General features: G+C 40.7%; 1 protein-coding gene across 1 annotated transcript in view; it reads right to left on the bottom strand.

The window, feature by feature from the left end:
• ELOVL7 (ELOVL fatty acid elongase 7) overlaps nt 1–26015 on the bottom strand; it is a 63405-nt gene that overhangs the window by 6000 nt on the left and 31390 nt on the right. Inside the window, exons 2-6 of the mRNA XM_020783734.3 lie at nt 13680–13769; nt 9693–9883; nt 7448–7528; nt 6285–6341; nt 4407–4512 (exon numbers count right to left, since the gene is read on the bottom strand). Of these exons, the coding sequence (XP_020639393.1) occupies nt 4407–4512; nt 6285–6341; nt 7448–7528; nt 9693–9883; nt 13680–13743 (499 nt within the window). The 5' untranslated portion in view covers nt 13744–13769. The remainder of the gene's footprint in view (nt 1–4406; nt 4513–6284; nt 6342–7447; nt 7529–9692; nt 9884–13679; nt 13770–26015) is intronic.

The raw sequence follows: 26015 nt of genomic DNA, 5'->3' as shown, positions 1-26015 counted from the left end.
GCCAGTCTACCAGTAAAAGGTTTCATTCTGTATTCTTCAGTTCTTCCCTTGGTTTCAGCAGATCAACAGCCACACCTCACACTGGTGTGGCAAACCCAGGTGGTAAAACAAGGCATGCCTTCGTGTATAAAGCTCAATACCTTTTAATGCTGGGTATCTAGAAATGAGCAGTTCAGAATCTTTTAGCATCAAACTAAAAACCACTTTTAAAATTTGAGAGGAGGTAATTTTTGCTTTGTGGCCTACGCTAACCATTTACTGCATCCTTCTTTATTATAAACATTCTTGGGTCTTCATTTTTCATGAGTAGAGATGACTGAAATATAAAGAAAGTAACATTCCTCAAAACAACAACAAGGTCGCCTTGTCATTCCAAATAAACATTATTTAAATCTGTATTAGTAAAGTTTCTTCGGTAGGCCAATCAAAAAGGCAGGGCAGGGTGAAAGATATGCATGCTTTTGCAACCTTTACATCACTTTGTTAGGCAACAGGATTTAAAGTATCAGGAAAGCAGGCAGGGCTCAAGGCACTACGTATGTACACATAATGACTTCCATATTAAAGTCAGCCTTCTTTCTGCCCTTTTCTGTCATCCCGGCTTATCTGATGGAAGAGAGATCTGGATATTTAGAAAGCCTACAAGGTTTTTTTTGTTTTGTTTTTGTTTTTTTGTTTTTGCCCTTTTGGTTGATCTAAGGAAGGTATTGCTCCTGTATGCTTCATTTTTCAACATTGAGAAGGAAATCAACCAATATGTTACAAAAACTTGATTATTAAAAAAAAACACCAAACCAAATTAACTCATTCTAAAAATCTTTCTTATCTTTCTACAGCAAACCTTTCTACAGAAAAGACTTGCAAAATCTGGATTAACAGTAGTAGTTATTATATACCATACAATACAGCATGAGACTAACGATTGTTAAAGAGACATTGAATGCTCCTATAGAACTTCAGAACAAGGTGAGTGAAGCGGGACACAACTATTCCAAGGGATAGGGGGCTGTGAGGCATCTCAAAACATTGCAAAAAAGAGGAAACACACTGGAGTAAACTGTACTAACTGGATAAGAAGACCTAGCACATGTGGATACTTTGGAGCAAGGGCATTAGACTAATTTGAATGACCCAGAAACACTCAGAACACTGATTCTCTCTAGGGCTAAGGAAGAGAACCTAAGTGAAAAGCAAAAATAATTGTATCCTATCATTATCCTTCTCTCAGTCTCCCCAATTTGGACAAATTACACAAAGGATTTGGAAAAAGTTACTTTTTGTACTTTAATTCCCAAGAGCCCTGTAGCCAGCATGTTCATTAGCCATGCTAACTGGGGAATTTTCAGCCCCAAATGATAATTTTTCCTAACTGATTGTATCTGCACACACACATATTCATGAAACTAACTGCTTTTCTTTGTTGAAAGAATTTCCAGCTTGGCAGCTAGGACATTTTTTTGCCTCAGACGTCATGTGCCAATGGAAGCATGCCATTTATAAATGGCTTTGTAATTAAGAAATTGATCAGAGCTAAGGAAAGGCACACTTCAAGCCTGCAAAATCTACTATATGAGTTTGGTTTTTAACTAGGACCCTGACATCCACCACCCAGAGTCCAAAGCCAAAGATATATCCTTCCAACGAAATAATTCTAACTCCAGAAAATTGTTTTGAATACCAGTACTGAGTGGAGTTTACAGTGCTTCCGCAAATAAATCTACTCTTGGTTGCACAAAGCTTTCCTCATTCCAGCAGTATAGTTTGCAGTGCTGGTAGAGGGAGTCAATTTGTTCTTGCTATTGTTAAAGAAACAGGAATCTAAAATCCTTGCTAGTCTACTGTAAATGAGCACTACATCCAGCTTTCCCTTTTACTCACATCTGATCTGCATAAAGGCTATGATCCAGAGAAGTGAGTGCCAAAGAAAAAAAGCAAGAGCAACATACATTACATGGGTCTTTTGAAACATATGATGGGGACAAGATATCTTCAAATATAAATTGTGGCTGTTGTGCTTAATAAGTGAGATTAAAAGCCTTAATGGATAATAATTTAGATGAGGTGGTGCAAGGATTGCTTGTCTTATTTGTTGATGACACAAAATTGGGTGGAATAGCTAATACCTTCAAAGACAGAAACAAAATTCAAAGAGATCTTGAGCTCTGGGCTAAAAACAAAATTAAATTTAACAAGGATATGTGCAAAGCTCTACATCTAGGAAGAAGAAACCAAATGCACAGTTACAAGATTAGGGGTACTTGGCTCAGCAATACTACAAGAGAGAAGGATCTTGGAATTGTTGTAGATTTCAAGCTGAATATGAGCCAACAGCAGGATGCAGCTGCAATAAAAGGCAAATGTGATTTTAGGTTGCATTAACAGAAGTCTAGTCTTCAAATCTCATGAAGTACTAGTTCCCCTCTATTCAGTACTAGTTAGGCCTCGTCCAATTCTGGATCCACACTTTAATAAGGATGCAGACAAACTGGAACTGAATCAGAGCAACAAGGATGGTCAGGGGGCTGGAAACCAAGCCTTATGAGGAAAGACTGAAAGAACTGGCCATGTTTAGCCTTGAGAAAAGAAGACCAAGGGGAGATGATAGCACTTTTCAAATACTGGAAAGGAGTAAGATCTGTTCTTAACTCTTCCTGAGTGCAGGCCATGCAGTAATAGGCTCAAGTTACAGGACACAAGATTTTGATTTAATGTCAGGAAAACCTTCCTAACTGCCCAGTGCAAAACTGCACTAAATTCAGGCCTAAAACTGAGGTGTCAATTTCACTCATCAGAAGGCGTAGGTTAATCAAGAAACTTTAAAATCCCAATTTTACGTATACACATTTCCCCTTCATCAATTAATTTTTTTTAATTTAAGAACATGAATACCTAAAATGTAATTTCTTTAAGGTGCTAAAAGAATGCTACCAGAGAGTTGGGTTAGCAACCAATGACGTTATTTGTTCTTTTAGGGTAATGGGGGCAATAATGTTCCTTTTAAAGGTAACATTAAAAAAAAACCCAAATTTACATACGTAGTTACCCATGTTTGTTACTTTTACTCTTTATGTTTGGGAGGCAAAAATGCTTTAGGAAAGTATTTTGAAGGTACAGTGGTGCCTCGCTTAGCGAGTGCACCGTATAGCGATGTTTCCGCATAGCGATCCCTTTTTCGGGATCGCTATACGGAAACATACCCGATCTTCGCAATGGGGAAAACCCGCATTGCGAAGATCGGGTATTGCGGCGGCCATTTTGGAGCCGCCGAACAGCTGTTCGGCGGCTCCAAAATGGCCGCCGGAAGCCCGGAAATGGCCGCCGGCAGCCATTTTCATGCCCTGCCCTCGCTTAGCGAGGGCGCGAAAACGGCTGCCGGCAAGGGGAATCCTCGCTGAACGGGTAAGTAAGCAAGGTATTGGAACGTTTCAATACCTTTTCCCTACCCGTTTAGCGACGATTCCGCATAGCGAGGGTTAATCCGGAACGGATTAACCTCGCTATGCGGGGCACCACTGTATTTTCTTTCAGCAAACAATGATTACAAGCTACCCATTTTTTCATAGTCAAATTAGTACTGATAACCATTATTTTTAAATGTAACTTGTAATTTGGAAATATGGAATGTCACTTTTAACACCTGTTAAAGACAACTGGATACAAAGACAAACCTTTTCGAGATTGACATAATGTTCTAATAGTTATATGGTAAAAACAGCACTATCAGCCACTCTTTTAAATATAAATAAAAGACTTCCTTTGGGATTAATTCAACTGGTTTCTGAGCTACATGATTACCTGTAGTTCTCTCTTTAATCTCCTACCCCATGTTCCTCTTCCCCATTACCAGTTTTTGCTGGACTACTTCTGATTTCTACAGATATTCTCAGAGCTAGGACAGTCTAACACATTAATGCAAATGAGAGGATCTGCATAATTCAAAGGGAAGGATCTGTTGACTGTCAGTACTTTTAGGCAACTAATGTTCCCTAAAATCAGCACTGTACAGATTTGACGTTAAAGACAATCTAATGTTAGTTACAGTTCAATAGAAGCGAGCAACCATTAGCCACTGAACACCTGCACCAACAGATAATTGTTTAAGGAACAGAGTTTAAAATGGATAGAAAATTAAGTAGTTCAATACAAATATAAAAGTCAGCATGGAATCTATTAGGAAAAAAAGCACATTCTCTTTTTAGAAGTTACGAAAAGCAGAAATAAGTTGTACATCAAAATTATCAACCTAGATATGGGATGGCTTCTTAAAGTAGATAGGATATATGGCAAAGAATTGTAAAGGAAACTGTCCATGCAAGTTGGAGAAGAGAGTGGAGAACAAGAAGTGACAAAGATAAAGATCCTCCTTAGGAAACAAACTTTTACTTAAAATGTTAAGTCTTGAGTACCTGGAGCAAATTTGACTCCAAACCACCAGGTCCAAGGCATGATTGTGTGATGAAAAACATGCAGGAATGTAACTTGGGCATTCTTCTTCCGAAGAATAAAGAAGACCTGAAATAATTTAAAATAGATATTACAAGAAGTCACATTTAAAGCTGGCTGCATATATCAGAACAAGCCATTCAATACACTGCAATTAAAGAGTTTCCTTTATCTTTGCTTTTAACATACAGCTGAGAGTGTATAAAATCCCTAAGAATTTCAATGAGTTCAATGAAATCACAAATCAAATTCCCTAGACTGTAACCTAAGCTGCCATATATGAGCTTCATCAATCTATCTGTGCATCCCCATAACACCTATTTTGACTGGCAATAGCTTTTCATGGTCACAAGCTCTGCTGGTACCTGTTGCCAAAAAACTATCAGCTGGAAATGCCAGAAACTGAACTTGGAATTCTCTATTTATAACCACACACTTTATCACAAAAAATGACTTCTTCAACATGTCTGTAAACCACATTTATTGTATTTAGCTCCAAAATCAATGTATGATGGTAGACTTATGATCAACATTTCTAGCCAGTGTATTTGAATTTCATTGCAGTTTAAATACCACTTGGACCTGGAATTGAAAAAGTGACTTTTTAAGGACACAACTGCTGGGATCTCTGCTACTACAAGCCATGCTACTAGCCATGGTAACCAGGAGTTCCCTGGTCATTGTAGGCCAAATAGTGAAACTTTTGCAATCTGTGCAGAACAGCCAATTCTATTTGCAAAGAGGAACTGAAGTGCTTAAAGCAGATGCTTAACTCTTTTCCCTCTCAAAGTGACCTTGATGTGATCCTCTGCCCTTTGAATCTACTGTATAGATGTCTCTGTGTTTTCCCCCATAGGAGAAACACCATCTTAGGTCAGGGGAAACTGCATAAGACAACAACATTTCAGATTAAGGAAACTAGGTACATACCCCTTTCCAAGTCAAACAGTTACCTTAAGATATAGTGAAGAAAATGCAGGACATTCTGGTCCTCTATCATGTCTACTTGAGCATTTATATTATGGATGTGGGACATATAATACTTGAGATGTCATTGGACTGAAACTCCCATAATTTCTCTTGGCTGGACTGGCCGGAGGATGGCTTACAATCCAGCAAAATCAGGAGGTCCATGTTCTTATTGTTTTTTCCTAATATTTTGCTACTCTTTTAGTTCCTTCAAACACTGATCATGTTCACACCTGCTTAGCTTGAGCAAAGTTATATGAGCTGCTGTTCCCTAAGCAACCATAGGTTCGAAGATGCAGCTGCAGCACCCTGGGCTTTCAAGCATGCACAACACAGTAAATACCTTGGTGATTTCTCAGAGTTGCATCTATTGTCTTAAGAATGGACTTCTTTCTGAGCACTGGAACTTTTCCTTTCTCTCCACTGCCAACTCCAGACATCCCATGCTACCTTCAAATCTGCTTCCATTAGACCCATCCCACCCTCTGGAACAGATGAGAGGGCATGCAGATAGCTGCGAGGGGTGGGTGGGTACAGAATCCCTTCTGCCAGTGGTGCAATAAAGTGGACAGACACTGTTGGGTATCACCATTCAAGGCTAATTAGCAAGGTGCCAAAAAGTGTGGTAGATCAAGCAGATAGAGGTGGCCAGTTATAGTCACCATCATTACGAATAATTTCTGGGCAGATCTTAAAACCCATGTTTTTCAGTTGTGCTGGCAATAAGGGAGGGAAAAAAGGAATGAAAAAAGCTTTTTTGAGTTGGCCCAGTAATCCAAATCAATGACACCACATGAAATTAATGCAACCTTTTTTTTGTTCAAGAGAACAATAAGGTGCCTTTGTTCATTGCATTCTGTAATAATACTTACAGTATCTAGCAGTTCAATAAATTTGGAAAAATAATACAGCCAACAGACACGAACCATCTGCAGAAAACACAAATATTAAATTCAAAGCAAAATCTAATCATTTCAAATAAAGACAACTTATTCTTGTTAACCTTCATGAAGATTTCCAAGTTGTAGTATCATATTTGTGTACAGCAGAGCAGCTTAAATATACTTTGCCATCAGGTAGGAGGAGATACAATCTAGGAAAATGTCCTAGCGAGGAGAAAATGCAAAGCAGGACTTATGTTTGCTTTTAAAATAACCACACAAGCAGCTTGTAAAACAGACAATTCCACAGCCAGGATCCTAATAAGCACTGGGGAAACAGCATCTTCTGCCAGTGGAACGGCCCTGGATTCTTAGCTTGTTGTTCAGCAAATGTAAATCAATCCACTGTAACAACCCAGCTTCTGTTGATGTAAATAATATATATTCTGTTTAAATTACACTGCCTACCAGCCGCTGCCCAGGCCCAATTCAAAGTGCTTGTTTTGACATATAAAGCCCTAAATGGCTGGGGCCCTGGATACCTGAAGGGCCGCCTCCTTCAATACAAGCCTGCCCAGCAGTTAAGATCTAGCCAGGGAGCCCTTTTGAAAGAGGCGTCCCTTAAGGAGGTAAGAGGGATGGCTTGTAGACAAAGGGCCTTTTTGGCAGCTGCCCCCAGACTATGGAACACCATCCCGAGGAAGATTCATCTGGTGCCGACGGTGATGATGTTTCGGTGCCAGGTCAAAACCTTCCTGTTCCAGAAGATTTTTAATTGAAATAAAATCAACTGTGGGTCCTGATGGGAATTGTATTTTGTTTTATCTTTTTATCACACTTAAATTGTTGTAATCCACCTAGAGACATTTGGGTAGTGTGGGCGGCATATGTTAAATAAATAAATAATTTTTTTTTTAAACAAACAAGTAAGAAGTCAAACTACTCATGCTACACAAGCTGTTTGACTGAACAGGATCCTAACCCATTTTACAACTTGTGATGGGGTGGAGAACCAAATTGCCAGCTCACTGGAGTGGTACTCGTGCTTCTCATTAAGTGTTGAAACACAAATATATCTGCAACTCTTCTATGCAGGCAGTCCGGAGTGTTCCTGGAATGTCAGCTACTGTTATCAGTCTCAATACATTACTCACCCTTAGAGCCATTGGTGACCTTGAGTAATCAACTAGGTCACAGCGAAATGTATAGCCTGTAGCCCAACCAGACATGAGGAACTGCAAGAGGAAGAAGAGGAGGCTTTGGGTGAACAATTTAAAAAGAAAAAGAAATCTGTTTGCATAAATGAACAAATTGCAGACAGAAATGCCCACAGCTGCTTATCAGCAAGTGGATTATACTGCTGTGCAGATGACTCAAAACACTCACAGAGGTGAAGCTAAATCCGACAGCAACTAAAAACAAATGGTAGCCAATAACAAAGCACAGAGTCTGGAAAAGTTACTTTTTAGGATTACAACTCCCTGAACCCATCCACCGGAATCAAAATGGTCAACAAAAATCTCCTTAAGGAAAAGAAGACAATTGCTAGAAAAACAGCCAGTACTAAATGTTGGTTTCTCCTTCAACTTGGCACAAGGAGTAGAAGCAGAGCTGGGAAACTACTTTTTTAAAACAAGTCCCAGAAAACTCGAATTAGTGTGGCTCCATTGCTGTGCTGTCTGGAATACTTGGGGAGTTGTAATCGGAAAAAAAAAGGCACTTATCACTCCAATTACACCACTACACTTAATGCCAGCATGAATATTTAATTAGATTTTGGCCAAAATTAAAAACAGGTACAAGTGGTAGGCAGGCTATTGAATGTTTCTGTACATGTTCTGTAGGTGTTTTACAAGACTATTCAGTTAGAAAATTACTTTCAGTAAGATATTAAGACATAGACAGTTGTACAGATGATAACAGGGAGATTACAAAATTAATCATCAAAGGAAATATCTTTGCAATTGACAGATCAGAGACAGAAAAAGACAAGTGAATCCAGAGGTTATTTTTCTTTTAAGTGCCCACGAAACAACAAAGCAAACTATGGAAAACATCTTCCAGTTTCATAGATCAATAACCAAGCAGAAAGTTTTGCATGTAAAAAGACTCCAGTCCATTTCCTGATATTTCCAAGTGGAGCTGAAAGAGTATGAAACCTCTGTCACTGTGAACCAACAGATCAATCATCTGACACAATATAAAGCTGTGATGCTTAAGGATTACCTACCTCAAATAATTCCAGTGTTCAAGTTTGACAAAGTTTACCTTTGTTGCTTGTGCAAACATAGGTTACTGCATTAACGTACTGGGGTTTTACCTAGGATTGATCTCCCACGAGCCTTTGTAATGCTCTCCTTGCATGTGTGGAAAAGTAAAGGAAGAAGTGCATAGAGGTGCAGTGATAGCGCCTAGAGATCACGTTTCCTGTGATGTGTTTCATGGGGGTAAATTGCCCATGCTCACAGTTTCTCTCTCCTGCTAGTAATATTGCAAAAAGTTACAGTACCACCCTATCTTAGAAAAGTTACTTGTTGAGACTAATTTCTAGGAATCTGTTGCCAACAGGCATACTGGGAGGATTCTGAAACTGTAGTCTAAGAAGTAAGTTTTCCACTTAGTCAGGCCTCCAAAGTACCTATACAGAGAACATATTGCCACCCCATGCCAAATGATTTCTAGGATAATCTTCTTGGCTATCATTTTGTTGCGAAAATTATACTCTACTATAGTGCTGTAGCATGACATTGCCAAAGAACCTTGGGGAAGCAAGGGAAGTTCAAAACCCATGCACACTTTCTCCAAAATTTGAGACAGAGGCCTAAAGAGGCCTTCTTCCTTTTCACTGACTTGGCATGTGGGGAATGATGCAAGTCTGAATTGCTAGACTATGATGAGGCGAGGGGGACTGTTGACCCTTTAGATTTTACAGATGTCAGCTCCCAGAAAGTTCAGGCAGCTTGGCCAATGGTAAGGGACTGTAGGAGTGGTACTCTAAAACAGTGGCCCCCAACCTTGATCCTCCAGATGTTCTTGGACTTCATCTCCCATAAATCCTGGCCAGCAGTGGTGGTGGTGAAAGCTTCTGGGAATTGTAGTCCAAGAACATCTGGAGGCCCAAGGTTGGGGACCACTGCTCTAAAATACCTCCACTTCTGCCTTACAAGAAGCCTGGAAATAAAATTATCTTCAGGAGACAGTGTACACACCTGCTTAAAGCTGAACGGCAATCTTTGATTTCACATTAATATTTTCACACTTGTACACAGAAATCTCATCTACATAAACAGATGTACATACAAAATCCCCCTTAGAATCTGAGGAGGGAGAAAAGAAAAACTGATTCACATACCCTATCTTGCTGAACTTGTTACTAGTCTATTCTCAGACAACACTTACCTCATAAGCCATATAAATTGAAAGAGCTACTACACCAAAGTTGTAAAAAGCCATTATTTGCCTCAATTCAAACGGCTTTCTGTTTTCCATGAATTTCGGTCCGAGAATAGTGACAAAATAGATATAGCTGCCAAGAATAATGGCCTGTGGCAAAGGTGAAGACATAAGCGGGTACCCTTCCACTCGTGGATCTGGAAAATATTTTAAAAGAGAGAGAGAAGACTTTTAATGCTTTCAAACTCTGAACTACACACAGAAGACACTCTGTATTTAAATTAGGGAGAAAAGATGTATGGGTGTCTGAAAAAAGAACACTGGAAGGCCAGATAGGAGGTTAGAGAACCATTCTGCCTTTGAAAATGAAGCCTTGATTATTATTATTAGGAACATTACCCTGCATATTGAAGCAGAACAATCTCTACACGATTGGACTGTGTGTACTCTCTGAAAATGCTGATTAGCCACCACTAAGCTATAAGTATTTCTCAAGAGCATTGCAGCAGGGAGTGACTAGGAAGTGAAGGTTAAAAGAACTCTGAGATTTATAAGCTGGGCCCTCTATCTGCAGGCAGCTGCTGTGGAGGGGAAACAAGTGGTATACTGAGAATATACTTCTTTCTCTCTTTTTTAAACACTTAAGCAAAAGCAAGTGGGCAACTAAGCTACTGCTGTGCAGCAGACACTAGGTGCCAACACCTGTGTCTTACTGCTTGCTGTTGCTGACATTTTGCTGGGCAAACCCCTTACTTTGTCTGCCATATATTTTCATAAAATGAAACAAACAGAAAAAAAAGCCTCCCAAAATCCACTATGTCTATAAAAACACTAAATAAGTCCAAGGGTGGCAGAAAGAGCATCAACCATTAAACAAGAAACAATACATTTAGAGCTATCACTAGAGATGGGCACGAACTGCCAGTTTGGTGCAGTGTGTTTAGTGGCCACACAGGTGATCTGCAGTTTGGCGCCCCATTTTCTCCAGTGGGCACTCACTTGGAGGCAGCATCCTGGTTTCCCTGCCCTGCCTCCTCTGGGCATTGCTTCCAAGGGGACACCCACCGGGAGCTGGATCAGCTTTGTGACCGGTAAGCAAACTGCACCAAACCAGCAGTTCATGCCCATCTCTAGCTGTTAAATAATTAATTTACTGATTAATTAAATTAATTAATTAAATAAAAAAGGACATGGTGGCGCTGTGGGTTAAACCACTGAAGCCTCTGTGCTGCAAGGTCAGAAGACCTGCAGTCGTAAGATCGAATCCACGCGACGGAGTGAGTGCCCGTCGCTTGTCCCAGCTCCCGCCAACCTAGTAGTTCGAAAGCATGCAAAAATATGAGTAGATACATAGGTACCACCTCAGTGGGAAGGTAAACAGTGTTCCATGTCTAGTCACACTGGCCATGTGACCACGGAGGATTGTCTGTGGACAAATGCTAGCTCTATGGGTTGGAAACGGAGAATAGCACTGCCGCCTAGAGTTGGACATGACTGGACAAAATTGTCAAGGGGAACCTTTACCTTTACCTAAGGCTTTCAAAGGCCTGGGAGCTATGTTTAATTTGCTTTCCAAAGCCAGAGGGGCTGACACAGCTTCATTGGAAGGGAATTCCACAGTGAAGCAGCCATCACTGAGAAGGCCCAGTTGACGATTTCCAAGCCTTCCTGAGTGACCACCTGCAGCAGCAAGGATTGGGACGAACGTGTGAGGTGGGATGTTAATCTGAGGAAGGGGCACTCTGTCAGGAAACAAGGTCTTAATCCATACAGGGCTTGATAAATTAACATTAGCACCTCGAACGTAGCCTGGAAGCATACCAGCATCCAGTGCAAACAGGACAGGGCAGGCAAAATATTTTGTTGTTCCTGAGACCAGCCTGGTTGCTGCCTTTTGCACTTGCTGTAGCTTCTGAGCCACATTTAAGGATAGCCCCACACAGAGAGCAAGGTGATAATCAATTCCTGAGATTACCAACACATGGAGAGTCTTATTAGGGACTTTCTCTCAAGATAGGGATAAAGATGTGCAATCTACTTAAGTTGGAAAAAGGCAGACCCGGCCACAGCCAAGAACTGAACTCTCCATTGAGAGGGCCAGGTACAGAAGCACACCCAAATTAGAGACCTGATTATTCAGGGGAAGTGTAACCCCATGCAGACCAGGAGACAAACCCTCTATCCAATAAGAGTGCCCTTCTAACAAGAGGAGATCCATTGTATCAGGATTAAAGTTCAGTCTATTAGCCCTCATCCAGTCCATAACTATGGCCAAGCAGCGCTCCAGGTCTTTCCAGATTCCACTGCCAAAGAGGAAAAGGAGAGAGTTGTGTGTCATCAGCATTCTTATGGATGACAATGCACTCCAAATCTTGAATAACCTCTCGCAGGAACCTCATATAAATGTTGAACAGCAATGGGGAGATGACTGACCCCTGTGGGACAGCACATGCTGTCTCACTTAATGGAGCTGACTAGTAATAGGTTTAAGGTCAGGCCTAAGAGAAAAAAAGGACATCACACAACACATTTTACTAAAAACTGCCACAAAATATGGTGGTGGTCATTGGATTCAATGAATTTAGGAAGGGTTTGGGCTGGGATGGGCAAGGTCCAAGTGATGGGAGAGGCCAAGTGACACCCATCAAATGCACCAGGTGGCCATAAACCTGCTGCTAAATTTGTTGCAGAAGAGCAAATCTGCTTCTAGACAAGGAGTGTAGTGGCCCTGCACTTTGTTTTAAAAGAAAGCACAGTGTTTAAAGGAAGCAGCAGCTGCTGTGGCAATTTTGGTGTCAGGAGACTCAGATGGGGGCAACATGGAGGGGGTGCAAACAACCACAGGCTATTTGTGAAACGTTGCTGGATTAAACAAATTAAATGAATGATAGGCCATGATAATTAAGTATGAATGCTATATGAGACTACTGAGTTCAGAGACAGTGCAGCTGTCAAACATCTTGTTTTTACCTGGAATCTTGTATCTGGGAACATGACTCAGCTTTAAAATAAAGTGGATACTATCTTTGTCTTATTTCAAAATGAAATCATGGCTTTTCATAACATTTTGGCATAGCTGCCAATTCAACAGCATGGGATAGCAAAAACAAGAGACACATGCTTCTTATGAGCCACATGTGCCTGCTTTAAATGAGATAGGTTAAACTCCCTCTTCCAAAAATTCAATGCCATTTTAGAGTGATAAAAACATAATAGACCGAAGCCCTCCTTCAGTGAAAGTCATGATAGGCAACACACAAGACTTGTGAAACCTTTAACAACAACCCAAAAAGAGAACCTCTACCATCTACTACAGACCCTGCCATTAATTCATACATGCCTCCATCCAAATATCTCAAATCCAGACAGATATGTGTAGAAGCTAACAAAATAAAATTGTTCTCTTTTCTAGAAGAGTAGCTTGAGCTGCAGTCCAGCTAACGGATTTGTAAGTATTCTATACTAGGTATTACAATTTTGTACTCGTAATTCAAATTTTGTGACTTAGATAAACTATGCTGATTTGTCAAATTTGCAAGGAAGCAACTTCAACTGTCAGCAGTACAGTCCATATGGGTCAATTATTTTATATTTTATCTTTCCTTGACTTATAAGTGTAAGTTATAAATTGTGCAACAAGACACCAAAAAGACATTCTGTTTTTCAGGAAGTATGTTTGGGCATGTTAATGCTATCTTATTTGCATGCAATTAATTGCATCTGTGCACACAGCATGAACACCCGGCACAGCTTCCTATTTATCTCATGTTCCACGTTTGGTTACCCTCCAATACCACCTTATTCCTTTCTCCACATGACATGTTACCCTTCCATGCCCACACATCTTCTCAACAAACCACCCTCTCCCTGAGTGGGCCCCACCACACAAATGCACATTTCCACATTTCAGTTTTACGTAAGCATTCTTAATATCCCTCCAAATACAATGGAAGTCCATCCGATTACTAGACATTATTAGAGATCAAGACTCACCAGCATTTTTCATCCATTCATCATAAAGGGATACAGCTTTTAATGTTAGATTGTTAAGAGCCATCTTCACAACAGTAAGTAGGATTCCCCCTGTGGTAAAATAAACAGGATATATGATTAAAACCAGGAAAGAAGGTATGGCTTTTAAGAATTGTCCCTGCAATCTCTGCAGAGAAACAGCTTAAATATAGAAGCCAAGACCATGGTTATAGGCTGCAAATGTTAATTAATCATGTGCTTTTTTTCTTCAGTTCTAATTCAAGTTATGCAGTGCTGTCCAACTGATGCTCCATATTTGTATACCTAAGAATACAAGCCTCAAACCCTAGAACAAAGTTACCCTAAAGCAAGCCCTGCTGAATCCAGCAGAAGAGACTTAGCGCTTGGCTCCATGGTTGGCTGGAACAGGCTGGTCCGGGATAAACGGGATCACTAGGAGGCCCAGTATGCCACCTGGTTCTTTTTTTTGTCTTGTTTTGTTTGTTGTTGTTGTTGTTGTTGTTGTTGTTTGCTTTCCTCTTAAAGGTCTGGTCAAGAGCCTGCCAGGAGCTGTATTAGGCAGGTTCCTGACTGGATCGTTAAAGAAAAAAAGCAAACAAAAATCCTCCCTGTTGCCCTCCTCCTGGAGGAATTTTTCCATTTGTTTTTTTAAAGTGATGCAGCACTTATTCAGTGCCCTAATACACTCTAATTTTTTCACTTCCTTGGTCCTTCCACAGAGCTGAGGAATTATTTGATTTGGCAGTATCCTGAAGTCGCTCTATTCTCAAGACACTTCATAATATGGCAAATGGATAGCACAAAGCTTGCTTCTGGTTCATTTCCAGCAATTGTATGCACGGGAAATGAACCAAAACAGAGTGATCCTACCTGTAGCAGAAAAGTTGAAACCCTTAACAGGAGATAGAAAGGTGTGGGTTGGAATGCTTTGGGGTGGGCTGTTTCACTCCAGCAAATACATTGTCTGATCACCATTTTTAGGAGTGAACCATCCTGTCCCCACAGCAGACCAAATGGCAGGCTAAAGGCCTGTGTACTCATCATGCTAAATTTCACCCAGTTGCATTCAGGTTCACAACTAGAATCCAGGTTCATGACTAGAATTTAAATTTAATCACTGCAATTTAAAATTTCACAACAGTAATATCATGAAGAAGCACAATATTAAACTCAAGGTTTCCATTTCTGAAGAAACAACATAACAGTGCACGATATTCTTAAGAAGACAACTGGATACGGATTTAAGAGTTTGGAAATTAGACAACAGCAGGATAATGACCCACTTTTCATACCAGCAAGCTCTCTTGTAAAACATCAAGCACTCAAGTTTGGAAACACACATGATCACTTGTTCATCCAGGGCATCACAGAAACTTCCTCACAATTAGTTTTTTTACTCATAGGGCAATTCATAATGGCAGATTGCACATAAGCTCAACTGTCTGATTGCTGCTGCTAAGTCCAATACTAAGAGCACATCCACATCCCACCGCCAAATGCCCTGTTATAATGGTTTGCTTGGGCTCCAAGTCAAACCATGTCAGGTGTATAGTAATTATCTGCTTCCAGCAGCAAACGTATAGCCTGGACAATGTCTAAATTGCTCTAGCTGATGGCAAAAGGAACTAGAAACAGTTAGAATCCTGAACTAAAACTTTCAGAATTCACAAGCCAATGGCTACACTAGTGGAGAAATTTTGGAAATTTCAGTCCCAAAAACTTTCTGAATTCTGATGATAAGGTCATCTAGTGAGTTTTGTGGCTCAACAGGATTGGAATAAGACATCTCAATCCAGGGCCTGAACCCCTACATGATACTGGCTTTCTTCTTTGCATCCTTTGGGCTGACCTCTGCTCTGAACCTGGATTGTGACCAAATAGCTCTCTGGCATAACCTACCAGAGCTACACAGAGTGGGCATAACTTCTCTACAGTGTATTTTCTAGTACTGTACTGATTTGGAATGCAAAACCCAGTCTCACTGGAACTTTGGCCTAAATCCATTTATTACTCCCAACTAGAATAGAGCCACTGAATCACTAGGATCTTGATGGACCAACATTTATGTGAGTGCCATTGATTCATTGGATCTAGTCTAGCTGAGTCTAACAATGAAATTTACCCTGTGCACACAAGCTGCCAACACTGACAGTGCGAGAGTAGACTGCAATGTCTTCAACTAGTTAATATTATTTTCAGCTCCACATAAGCAGCTTTCCAAACACAAAACATAGTTTCAAGGCAAAATTCACCAGTTGTGAGGGCAGTATCCTGACATTTCACTGAGCTGGCTTCAAGAGAGATCAGTGGAACCAAACTCTTTAAAGTGGAAGGACTGTACTGCCTTTTCAAATCTTAACACTATATTAGCAAGCAAATCTCTCTCACACACACACACATACATACACAGCTTAAGCAATCTGAAAGGAACCTAATATGGCAACAAATTATAGCTCCCCTTCCTACAGCTCAGGGTCAGATCAATGGGACAATTCCTAAAATAAGATGGAAAATGTGACTCCCAATTTCCTCATGCTCTGTGTTTTACGTAATGGATAATAATTCTGAGGGCAGCATAATAAATGTAGTGCTGATAATGAGTAGAAATGTAAATCGAAGCAAATACTAGACCTGAAACAGATGCTTGTTTTCAAAACACTAACTGAGGAATATACCTTAAGCCCTTTTCAGGCATTGCTCAAGTGGCACTGTGAACATGATTCCTGTTACTGAGTTATCCGTGGCTACAGCACTGGGTCTGAAGAGAGTAGTCCTGCTCATGTATAGGTCTACATGTGAGTCAGAGCCCAGATTTTCTATGATTCTTGTGTGTGCGCAAGGTGAACAGAGACTTTTCTTCTTCAGAACCATGCTGTAACCATGAAGATCTTGAAAAGGGGGACAGACAAGTGGAGACAGGAACTCCCTTCTAAGCAGGTTCACAGTGCCAGGCTGAATAATACCAGAACAGAATTCTTGTAGTTACACTATTTAAAGATGCATTATGTTTTCCACATTAGGCACAAAACTATAATGCATCAACTCCCAGGCAGTTCAGACTCCACTGAAACCAACATTTACTTTTTAACCCAGCAATTGCTCACCAAAAACTAATTCTTCCTAGAACTGGCTAGCTGCTTTCCCTCCTAAACTATTTCGCTCCCCTTTCTATTATCTTTCTCAGGAAAGCCAAAGAATAACCCTGCTTTCCTAATTCCCTTTTCAGACTCAGCAACGCTCAGCCATATTTGCCATCTATGGGATCAAAATCCTATCTGGCAGTTAAATCATCAGTCCTGGTAATCTAAATCTCTTCCTTTTATCTCAGTGGCTGTCGATATATTAGGATGTTATTGGCTTAGGATACCTTCAGGAGGATGGCCGATTAACCTGCCCATCTTACATGAAAGAAAAAAGTATTTTTCCATTATAGAAGTCTTTCAGTGATACTGTGCCTGAAATATCTTTCCTTCCCATCTCAAATGTTGCATCTTCTACACTGTAAGACATCATTCTAAACCATGGCTTGCAATGTGTGACCCTCCAGATGTTGCTAGAGTATAACTTCTATCATCCTTCACTGTTGGCTCTGCTTCCTAAGAGTGATGAGGCTGGAGTCCAACATCCTGTAGGCCACACTTTGTCACTCCTATTCTAAATTGTGAATTGAGTAGATTAATAGAAAGGGGGTACTGATGTAGCAAGTACATGCACACACTTACTGATCAATCAACTTTAGTAGGAAAGAGATTATAGTAGAAATAATGGGAGGTGCTGTCCGATAATTGGAAGGCTATAGAGCCGCCCCGAGTAGACGGTGTCTAGAGGGGCGGGGTAAAAATTGAATGAATGAATGAATGAATGAATGAATGAATGAATAAATAAATAAATAAATAAATTCATCAATCTTGATTTTGAAAAATGTTTCTTTTTAGTTGTTTATCTCTAGGATTTTATGATCTGTCATTAATCCTCTCCCTCCATCACAAGATAGATTCTGCTTTCTATTTTGCAGATAAAACAAACATCTCGCCCTTCCACCACTTTACTGTTTTATTGCCTCTTTTGTTCCATACCCCTTTGGTGGTCTTTAGTTCTGAAATTATTTTCCTCCTTTCCAATGTGACTGACTGACTTAACACTATAAACCACGGCTCTCTCTCTGCTTCAATGCCTGTCTCTGCTTTAACTTCTGGTAGTGGGCAGCTCTCTCAGAGGTAGGATGTACAGTGCCCAGTTCAACCATCATCAAAAAGGTGGACATGCATCACCAGAAAGGATGACAAAAGAGGATAGTGATACTGATGACAAAAGAGGATACTGCTTTTGCTAATTTATATTTACAGATGCAGAATGAGAAATTATGTTCATAACTTAAGCACAGTTGTTACAAAGCATCTCACCCCAGTGTGGAAGAGTGTGACCCAACAACCCACTGCTTTCCAACCTTGCATCTCCAGATGGTTTTTGGACTACAACTCTCAGAAATCCTGCACAGCACAGCTAAAAGTGAAGGTTTCTGGGAGTTTTAATCCAAAAACATCTAGGGACCCAAGGTTGGGAACCACTGAAGTAACCCATTATGATCAGTCTGCACTCCAGGTACTCATTGTGGAAGGGTAACATCAAAGTTTCTGATTGCCTCTTATTGCTCTTTACCTATAAATCAGGGTTTTTCCTATAAATCTCAGTGGCACACATGCCCATTGCAGACATTTTTGTCAATTTATTTTACTGAAAAGCCCCATTCATACCCTCCAATGGCAACATTTTTAAAAAAAAAACAAACATAAAATGAGGTGTGGGGAGAGCACATGGGGCAAAACATGCCAAAATCTGCCGCTCTGTCAGCTCTAGAGGCCACATGGGGACTTCTTCAGCAAACCTTAAAAAAAAAAAAAGGATGCATAGCAGGTGTGGAGGGGCTATACTTTGCCCATACATGCTTTCATCTTTTGACTAGGCAGATCTTCAACTGGAGGTTCTATGGCTGCCTTTCAAATATATGGCTGTCTTACCTAAAAGAGTGCATATGACCATTCTAATAAGATATCAGCATATACATGATCCTAGAAAGGTTCTCAAGCAATTTAACAAATGTTTAATGACAAAACCACTTTATAAACTAGACAGGATGAATAAAGATCTAGATCTAATTAGCAGTACTGTAACAGGGAGGTGAAAAATTCTTGCTCAATATTTACATAGCTGCATTTAATCACAATCTTCCCAAATCCCTCCTCAGGACACACCCTTGAAGATCACATCAGGCATCCTTGCAAGTGCCCCAGCCAGTACGGCTAGGTATGAGAACTGTACGCAGAAGATCTGATGGGTCACACAATTCCTCCTTCCATCTCCTCCTGCAGCAGCCAAACCAGTTTTCATAAAAGAAGGGAGATAAAGTAACTCCCATAGCATCTGCAGATGTGTGTGAGGGAAGTGTGGATTGACCTTAGAGACAGGGAGTGTCTCTAATTTTGATCTGTGCAAAAAGTCTGGGGAGAGATTACAGAATTATTTCTGATGAACACTCTTGCTCCCCCTGGGAGTGAAAGAGGGAGAAAACAAGAAACAGGTGTCTGGTTTTCTTGTCCACCCGTTTTTACCAAGGTGAACACCCAGATGGGGAGATCTTCCAGTGTAGCTGGCCCTACCCGTAGACCACTAAAAGAAATGGCACCTATAGATAGCTAAATTGGGTTATCATGCAATGGCAACAAATTGTTCATTTGTAAATACAGTGGTGCCTCGCTTAACGGGCGCTTCGTTTACCGACGAAACCACATTGCGACGAACTTTTTGCAATCACAAAACGATGTTCCCTATGGGGGAATTTTGCTTTGCGATGATCGGTTCCCTGCTTCGGGCACCGATCATCGCAAAGCGATGATTTTTAACAGCTGATTGGTGGTTTCAAAATGGCCGCCAGGTAAACAAAACGGCCGCCTGCTGTTTTCTGGGACGGATTCTTCGCTGCACAGGCAGCGAAAATGGCCGCGCTATGGAGGATCTTCGCTGAACGGTGAGTTTCAAGCCCATAGGAACGCATTAATCTGGTTTTAATGCGTTTCTATGGGCTTTTAAAAACCGCATTTCAACATTTTCGTTCTACAGCGATTTCGCTTGAACGAATTAATGTCGCAATGCGAGGCACCACTGTATATTATTGTATGGGGGTTGTTTGTTTATTTTATTGCTAAAGGGGAGATGCTGTTGTGGAATACTGTAAGGTGAAAAAAATAACTTGTCTGGTTCTGAATACTACATAGCTTGGTTTGGAGTGATGAAACACCATTTCCTGGTCTCCTTCTCATACTAAAAGATGTCAGCCTGGCCTTGAGCTTTAGACTCATATACACACAACCTCAAATGTGGGCTAGACAGTGCTACTGTTCAAAGGATTTGTAATTGGTTGACTGACCGAACCCAAAGGGTGCTCACCAAAGGCTTCTTTTCATCCTGGAGAGAGGTACCTAGTGGGGTGCCTCAGGGTTCTGTTCTGGGCCCTGTGCTATTCAACATCTTTATCAATGATTTGGATGAAGGAATAGAGTATGCTGATTAAATTTGCAGATGATACCAAATTGGGAGGGGTTGCCAATTCCCCAGAGGCCAGGATTAAAATTCAAAATGACCTTGACAGAGTCCTGGGCCAAAACTAACAAAATGAATTTCAACAGGGAGAAATGTAAGATCCTACACCTAGGCAGAAAAAATGAACTGCACAGATATAGGATGGAAGACACCTGGCTAGACAACAGTACCTGTGAAAGGGATCTAGGAGTCTTGGTAGATCGCAAGCTGAACATGAGTCTGCAGTGTGATGCGGCTGCCAAGAAAGCCAATGCAATTCTTGGTGGCATCAATAGGGGTATAGTGTCTAGATCAAGGGAAGTGATAGTGCCACTCAATTCTGTTTTGGTCAGACCTCACCTGGAGTATTGTGTCCAGTTCTGGGCACCTCCATTCAAGAAGGATGTTGACAACCTGGAATGTGTCCAGAGGAGGGTGACCAAAATGATTAAAGGTCTGTTTTCCACGGCTCCAGACACTGGGACAAGGAGCAATGGTTTTAAACCACAGGAAATGAGATTCCACCCAAATCTCAGGAAGAACTTCCTGACAGTCAAGAGCTGGTCAGCAGTGGAATATGCTGCCTCGGAGTGTGGTGGAGTCTCCTTCTTTGGAGGTTTTTAAGCAGAGGTTGGATGGCCATCTGTTGGGATTGCTTTGATGGAGTTCCTGCATGGCAGGGGTTTGGACCTGATGCCCCCTGTGGTCATTGTGATGGTCGGTTTTTTCACATGAAGAAAAACAAGCGGAAATCTGTTCTCACAAAGGTTCTGAGCAGCACAGTTTTGGTTATACACAGATTTTTTTTCCAATCCATACTGTGTCCCTGGCCACCCAGAACTAGGGGCATGAGTTCAACACTGAAGGCCACAAACACACCATCTCTAATTCAGCCTCTGTTTATGCTTTGTTGGCATGTTTGTGGGAGCACAAGAGTTATGCATGGATTTTGAACCACACGGGGGTATGGCACTCTCAGTTGAGATTGACTTTCAAGGGACAGGCTGCATTCCAACACTATGTCGGGCTACCAGGGTAGGATAGATCAAAGAACAGGGAAAGCAAGTCCACAAAGGATAAAGCAGGCAAAGGCAAGGCTAGATAGAACTCTTATCGGTTTGACTGTTTTCCCAGACTGGCTCCAGTCTCTGCATGTCTCCTGAGGAGCAAGTGGATAACCATACTTCATCTCTATTAAACATGTTCAGTATATTGTATTGATTTTTTGATTGAGGGGGGAGGACTCCCTTCTCCAAAGAGAGACGGGACAGGAGTTTGTGTATATATGAGGCAACAAGTATCATATCATTCCCCACCCTTCACTTTTATTACTTTGCCTGCATGCGTAATGATACCATCTGCATATGGCAGGTTTGCACACAACCAGCTTATCTCTACTGGCTCCACCCAATTATACAATACCTCCCATTGAGGTTTCCAAGTCGAAGCCTGAATCTTTCTAGAATGTATTTGAAAATGGCATGCACGTCCACGCTTGTCTTTTGAGTCCCAGAATTCACCTAGGGAAATATTTTGGTATTCATTGTGGAACACAAATATTGGTATTCATTGTGGAACACAAGGACCCACCCTTGTTTACCAAATGTATTCATGTATATTTTCAAGACGTCTGGAACCTAAAAAAACATGTTTAAATTAATCATATTGTTTTAATTCAGGTGTCAGCAAAGTGCAGCCTTCCAGATGTAGTTGGGAACTGATTCCTATCAGCCCAAACTAGTGCAGCCAGTAGCAAGGGCTGCTGGGAATCGTAACCCAACAACAGCTGATGGATGGCACTTGTCCTTGTTCATTGGGTTGTTGGTTTTGTTATATGCCATTGTTACTCCAACATATGGGGGCCTAATTAATAAGTGACCTCTAAAATGTTCTGCCCTGATCAGCCCTGTTCAATTCCTGTAAATTCAAGACTGTGGTTCCTTTTTAGGTCAATCTATGTCATATTTGGTCTTCCTCTTTTCCTGCTGCCTTCAACTTTTCCTAGCATTACTATTTTTTCCAGCAAGTCTGATATTTTCATAATATTCCCAAAGTACAATAGCCTCTGTTTCATTTTTGCTTCCACAGTAGGTTCAGGATTGATTTGCTGTAGGATAATCTTATTCATTTTTCCAGTATTTGCAAAGTTCTCCTCCAGCACATTTCAACAAATCCATTATTTTCCTGTCAGCTTTCTTCACTTTCCTGCCTTCACACCTGTACAAAGTAGCTGGGAATACAACAAACTGGATGATCTTGGCCTTGGTTTCAGTCTTCCTCTGATTTCTTGGCTGCAGTCTCCATTTGGATTGACTACTGAACCAAGTTACACAAAATCTTTAACCATTTCAGTTTCTTCATTCTCAACATTAAAGTTGGGCAGTTCTCTAGAAACCTAGTATAGTATAGTGGACAGTGTTATGCACTTTAACTCAGAAGACCTGGGTTCAATTTCTTGGCTCTGCTGTAGAAATATACTGGACAGTGGAACTAGTAAAAACATTCCTTAATATCTTACCTACCTTGAAAACTCTATTAATCATCATCACCATCATCATCATCATCATCATACGCCATCAAGTCAATTCTGACTTATGGCAACCCTTTTCAGGTTTTCCAGGTAGAGAATACACATTAGTGGTTTACCATTTCCTTCTTCTGGGGGTACCCAAGGAATGTACAGCTTGACCAAGGTCACACAGGGTGGCTCTTCTTTTAGGAGGCATAGTGGAGAACTGGACCCTCAACCTCTGGCTCCACAACCGAAAACCTTGAGCTATCCAGCCTGCTGAAAACCCTATTAGTTTCACTGTAAGTCAGTTTGGATTTGATGGCACAGAACAAGTTTTCCTGTAGTCACAATTTTTGTCTTCTTAATGTTCAACTGCAATCCAGCTTTGGCATTTTCTTCTTTCACCTTAGTTAGAAGTAATTGCAAATTATTGCTGCTTTTTCCCAGTAAAATGGTGTCATCTGCATACCTTAAATTATTGATGTTTCTTCCACAAATTTTCAGTCCTCCATCTGAATCTAGTCCAGCTTTCCATATGACATGTTCTGCATACAAACTGAACAGATGGGAAGAAAACACACACACACCTGTCTGATACGTGGTTCTTCTTCACAGGATTCCTCTTCAACTGAATCTATTATCATTTTATCTTTCCTGTAAAGTTCTTCAGTATATTGTTTCCACCTTTTTATTTTATCTGAGTCAGATAGTATGATCCTCTGCTAGTATTTCAGCATTCCTAATCTAGATTTAAATTTTCCGCTCAACCAGGCTGTGAAATTCTGAGAGCTTAGTTCAAAAGAAAAAACTTCCCTAGCTCTGACAGTGCCATTGTTCTCGTCCAACTGGCAAAATTAAATGAGAAGAAAACAGGGGAGGGAGGAGGGAGATAAGAACAAAAAGCAAAACATTATGGAATTTTAAGACTAACAGGTTTATTCCAGTGCAAACTTTTGTGGGGCATAATCCACTTCTTCAGGCACAATTAGTGCAAAACATTATGCCCTCTTATACAGTGGGGTCTTGACTTGAGAACTTAATTCGTATTGGAAGGCGGTTCTCAAGTCAAAAAGTTCTCAGGTCAAATCTGCATTTCCCATAGGAATGCATTGAGAACCATTTGATCCGTATCTGCTCTTTTCCGTCCATAGAAACTAATGGGAAGCTGCTATTCCTCCTTCGACCACTAGAGGGGGATATTTTGTTTCTTTTTTTTCTTAGGTCAAGAAAGGTTCAAGGAAGGCAGGTAAAATACAGTCCAGGCAGTACCAGGCAGTCCGAATACTGTCTCCCAATCCACTCTCTAAACGCTGGGAGGAGTGAGGGAGCAGACAGGCACGCTTTTCACTGGCCAACAGTTAACTGAAAGTTCAAATTTTGCACTTTCCCTGCCTCCCACGTGGTTTTTTTTCAGTTCTTAACTCAAAACTAAGTATGTAAGTGAAGTCAATATTTTCCTATGAGAGCGGTTCTTAAGTCAAAATGTTCTTAACTCAAGCCATTCTTAAGTCAAGACCCCACTGTATTCAGTAGGATTCATGATCAGGTGAGGAGACAGACAGACAAAGTAACAATGTTCCATTAACACAAGACTGGTACCATCATCAAGGTGTTAATTCCATGAGACTGCAGGCCTCCGGGAGGCAGTAGAAGACAGGAGGGCCTGGCGTGCTCTGGTCCATGGGGTCACGAAGAGTCGGACACGACTAAACGACTAAACACACACACGCAGGCCTTAACCAGGTGATAACCTGTGGTTTGGCTGTCAGGGATATGCTAAGCATTATTTGTGGGACAGAAGTCAGAGACTGCCAAAAGAGAGAACTATATTACTTCCATAAGATAATACAGAAAGGTGAGTTGTTTGTATATGTGGTGTACTAAGAAGCCTTGATATGAAGTAGATTTTGATCCATGAAAGCTTTTACTGAAATCAATCTTCTCAGTTTTTAAAGTACCACAACATTTTTGCCTTTTTTCTTTCTCCTTCCCTCTTCTTTTTCCCCTTTAAACTTGCCAACTTGTTAAGATTAAAGATAACTACTTCTCCAGAAAAAAAGGCTTCTTGCCAGACTCACTATGCCTCACCCTTTTGTCCCTTCTCTATCTGTACTGCTTTCATACTTGCCAGCTGCAATCCTGTATGTAACAAATCCCACAGAGTTCACTTCACTGATGCAGGAAGCAGTGAATTCAAAACCTTGCTATCTAAAATATTTCATCCTCAATTTTTAGTGAAGTTCTACAATGACGGACTCAAAGTTTAGCTTCAGAGTAGTTTTTAAAAGGAGCTGCCTTCCTCTGGCACCTTAACAGCAGTGAAACTGATTCTTCAACTAAGCTGGAACAAAAACTTCATGAAGGTGACCAAGAGGAGCTGATGAGAGGAATAACAATACTGAATCTGTAAGCAAGAAAGCAACACCTGACCATGCTGAGCATTTTTCAAAAATAAGCTTTAATTCTAATTATTTTCAAAAAGTTTCAAAAAGCAAACCCAGCTACTTTACCCAGGGGAAACACAGAAACAAACAAAATCTCCTTTGCTAACTCAGTTAAAAGAAAAAGGCAGCTTCTCCACTTCTACTCACCCTCTCACCCCTTCCCCCTCCTCTGTTTTTAGTCCTCTAGTTAAAGGCAAAAATGAGCAATGCCAATTTTAAAGAAAAGGAAATGGTAGTCTAACTAAAAAGAAAAGAGGTAATTGCCTAGCAACATTCAAGCATGTAAGAAATTGAAAACTTTCCCAGGAGGAAAGCAAATAAATTTTGAAACTGTGGAAAGGAAGAAGAAACAGCCATCACTTAAATAGGTCCCTTAAAGGCTGCAGACAACATACACATAAGTGTATAACAACAACAACAACAATAATAATAAATGACGACGATGATAATCATCATCATCATCATCATCATCATCATCATCATCCACAAGATACAAATGGGATCTGTTAGACATCTCAATAAACATATCACTGAGCAAGATTCCACACTTTCTGAATTTTGTACATAAGCTGGTGTGAGAAGGTCCGTCTTCGGCCGGGGGGGGGTTGGGTAGTAAAGACGGGAAAAAGGCAAGGAGGACAGTCCATTTCTTCGGAAGCAACAACTTTATTTGAGTGTACACTTAACTCTACAGGATCAAACAGATCCTTCAACACTTCATCAGATAACAAGGTGTATCTTTTTGCTTTTACAACAGGTGGGTTCAACTCTTCCCTTACCAGGGGGCTGGGCCGAATCATTCGC

Source organism: Pogona vitticeps, chromosome 2 (genome assembly GCF_051106095.1).
Source record: "Pogona vitticeps strain Pit_001003342236 chromosome 2, PviZW2.1, whole genome shotgun sequence".
In the NCBI taxonomy this organism is placed as follows: domain Eukaryota; kingdom Metazoa; phylum Chordata; class Lepidosauria; order Squamata; family Agamidae; genus Pogona; species Pogona vitticeps.
Note: the sequence above shows the minus strand (reverse complement) of the source record. Positions and strands in the feature narration are given on the sequence as shown.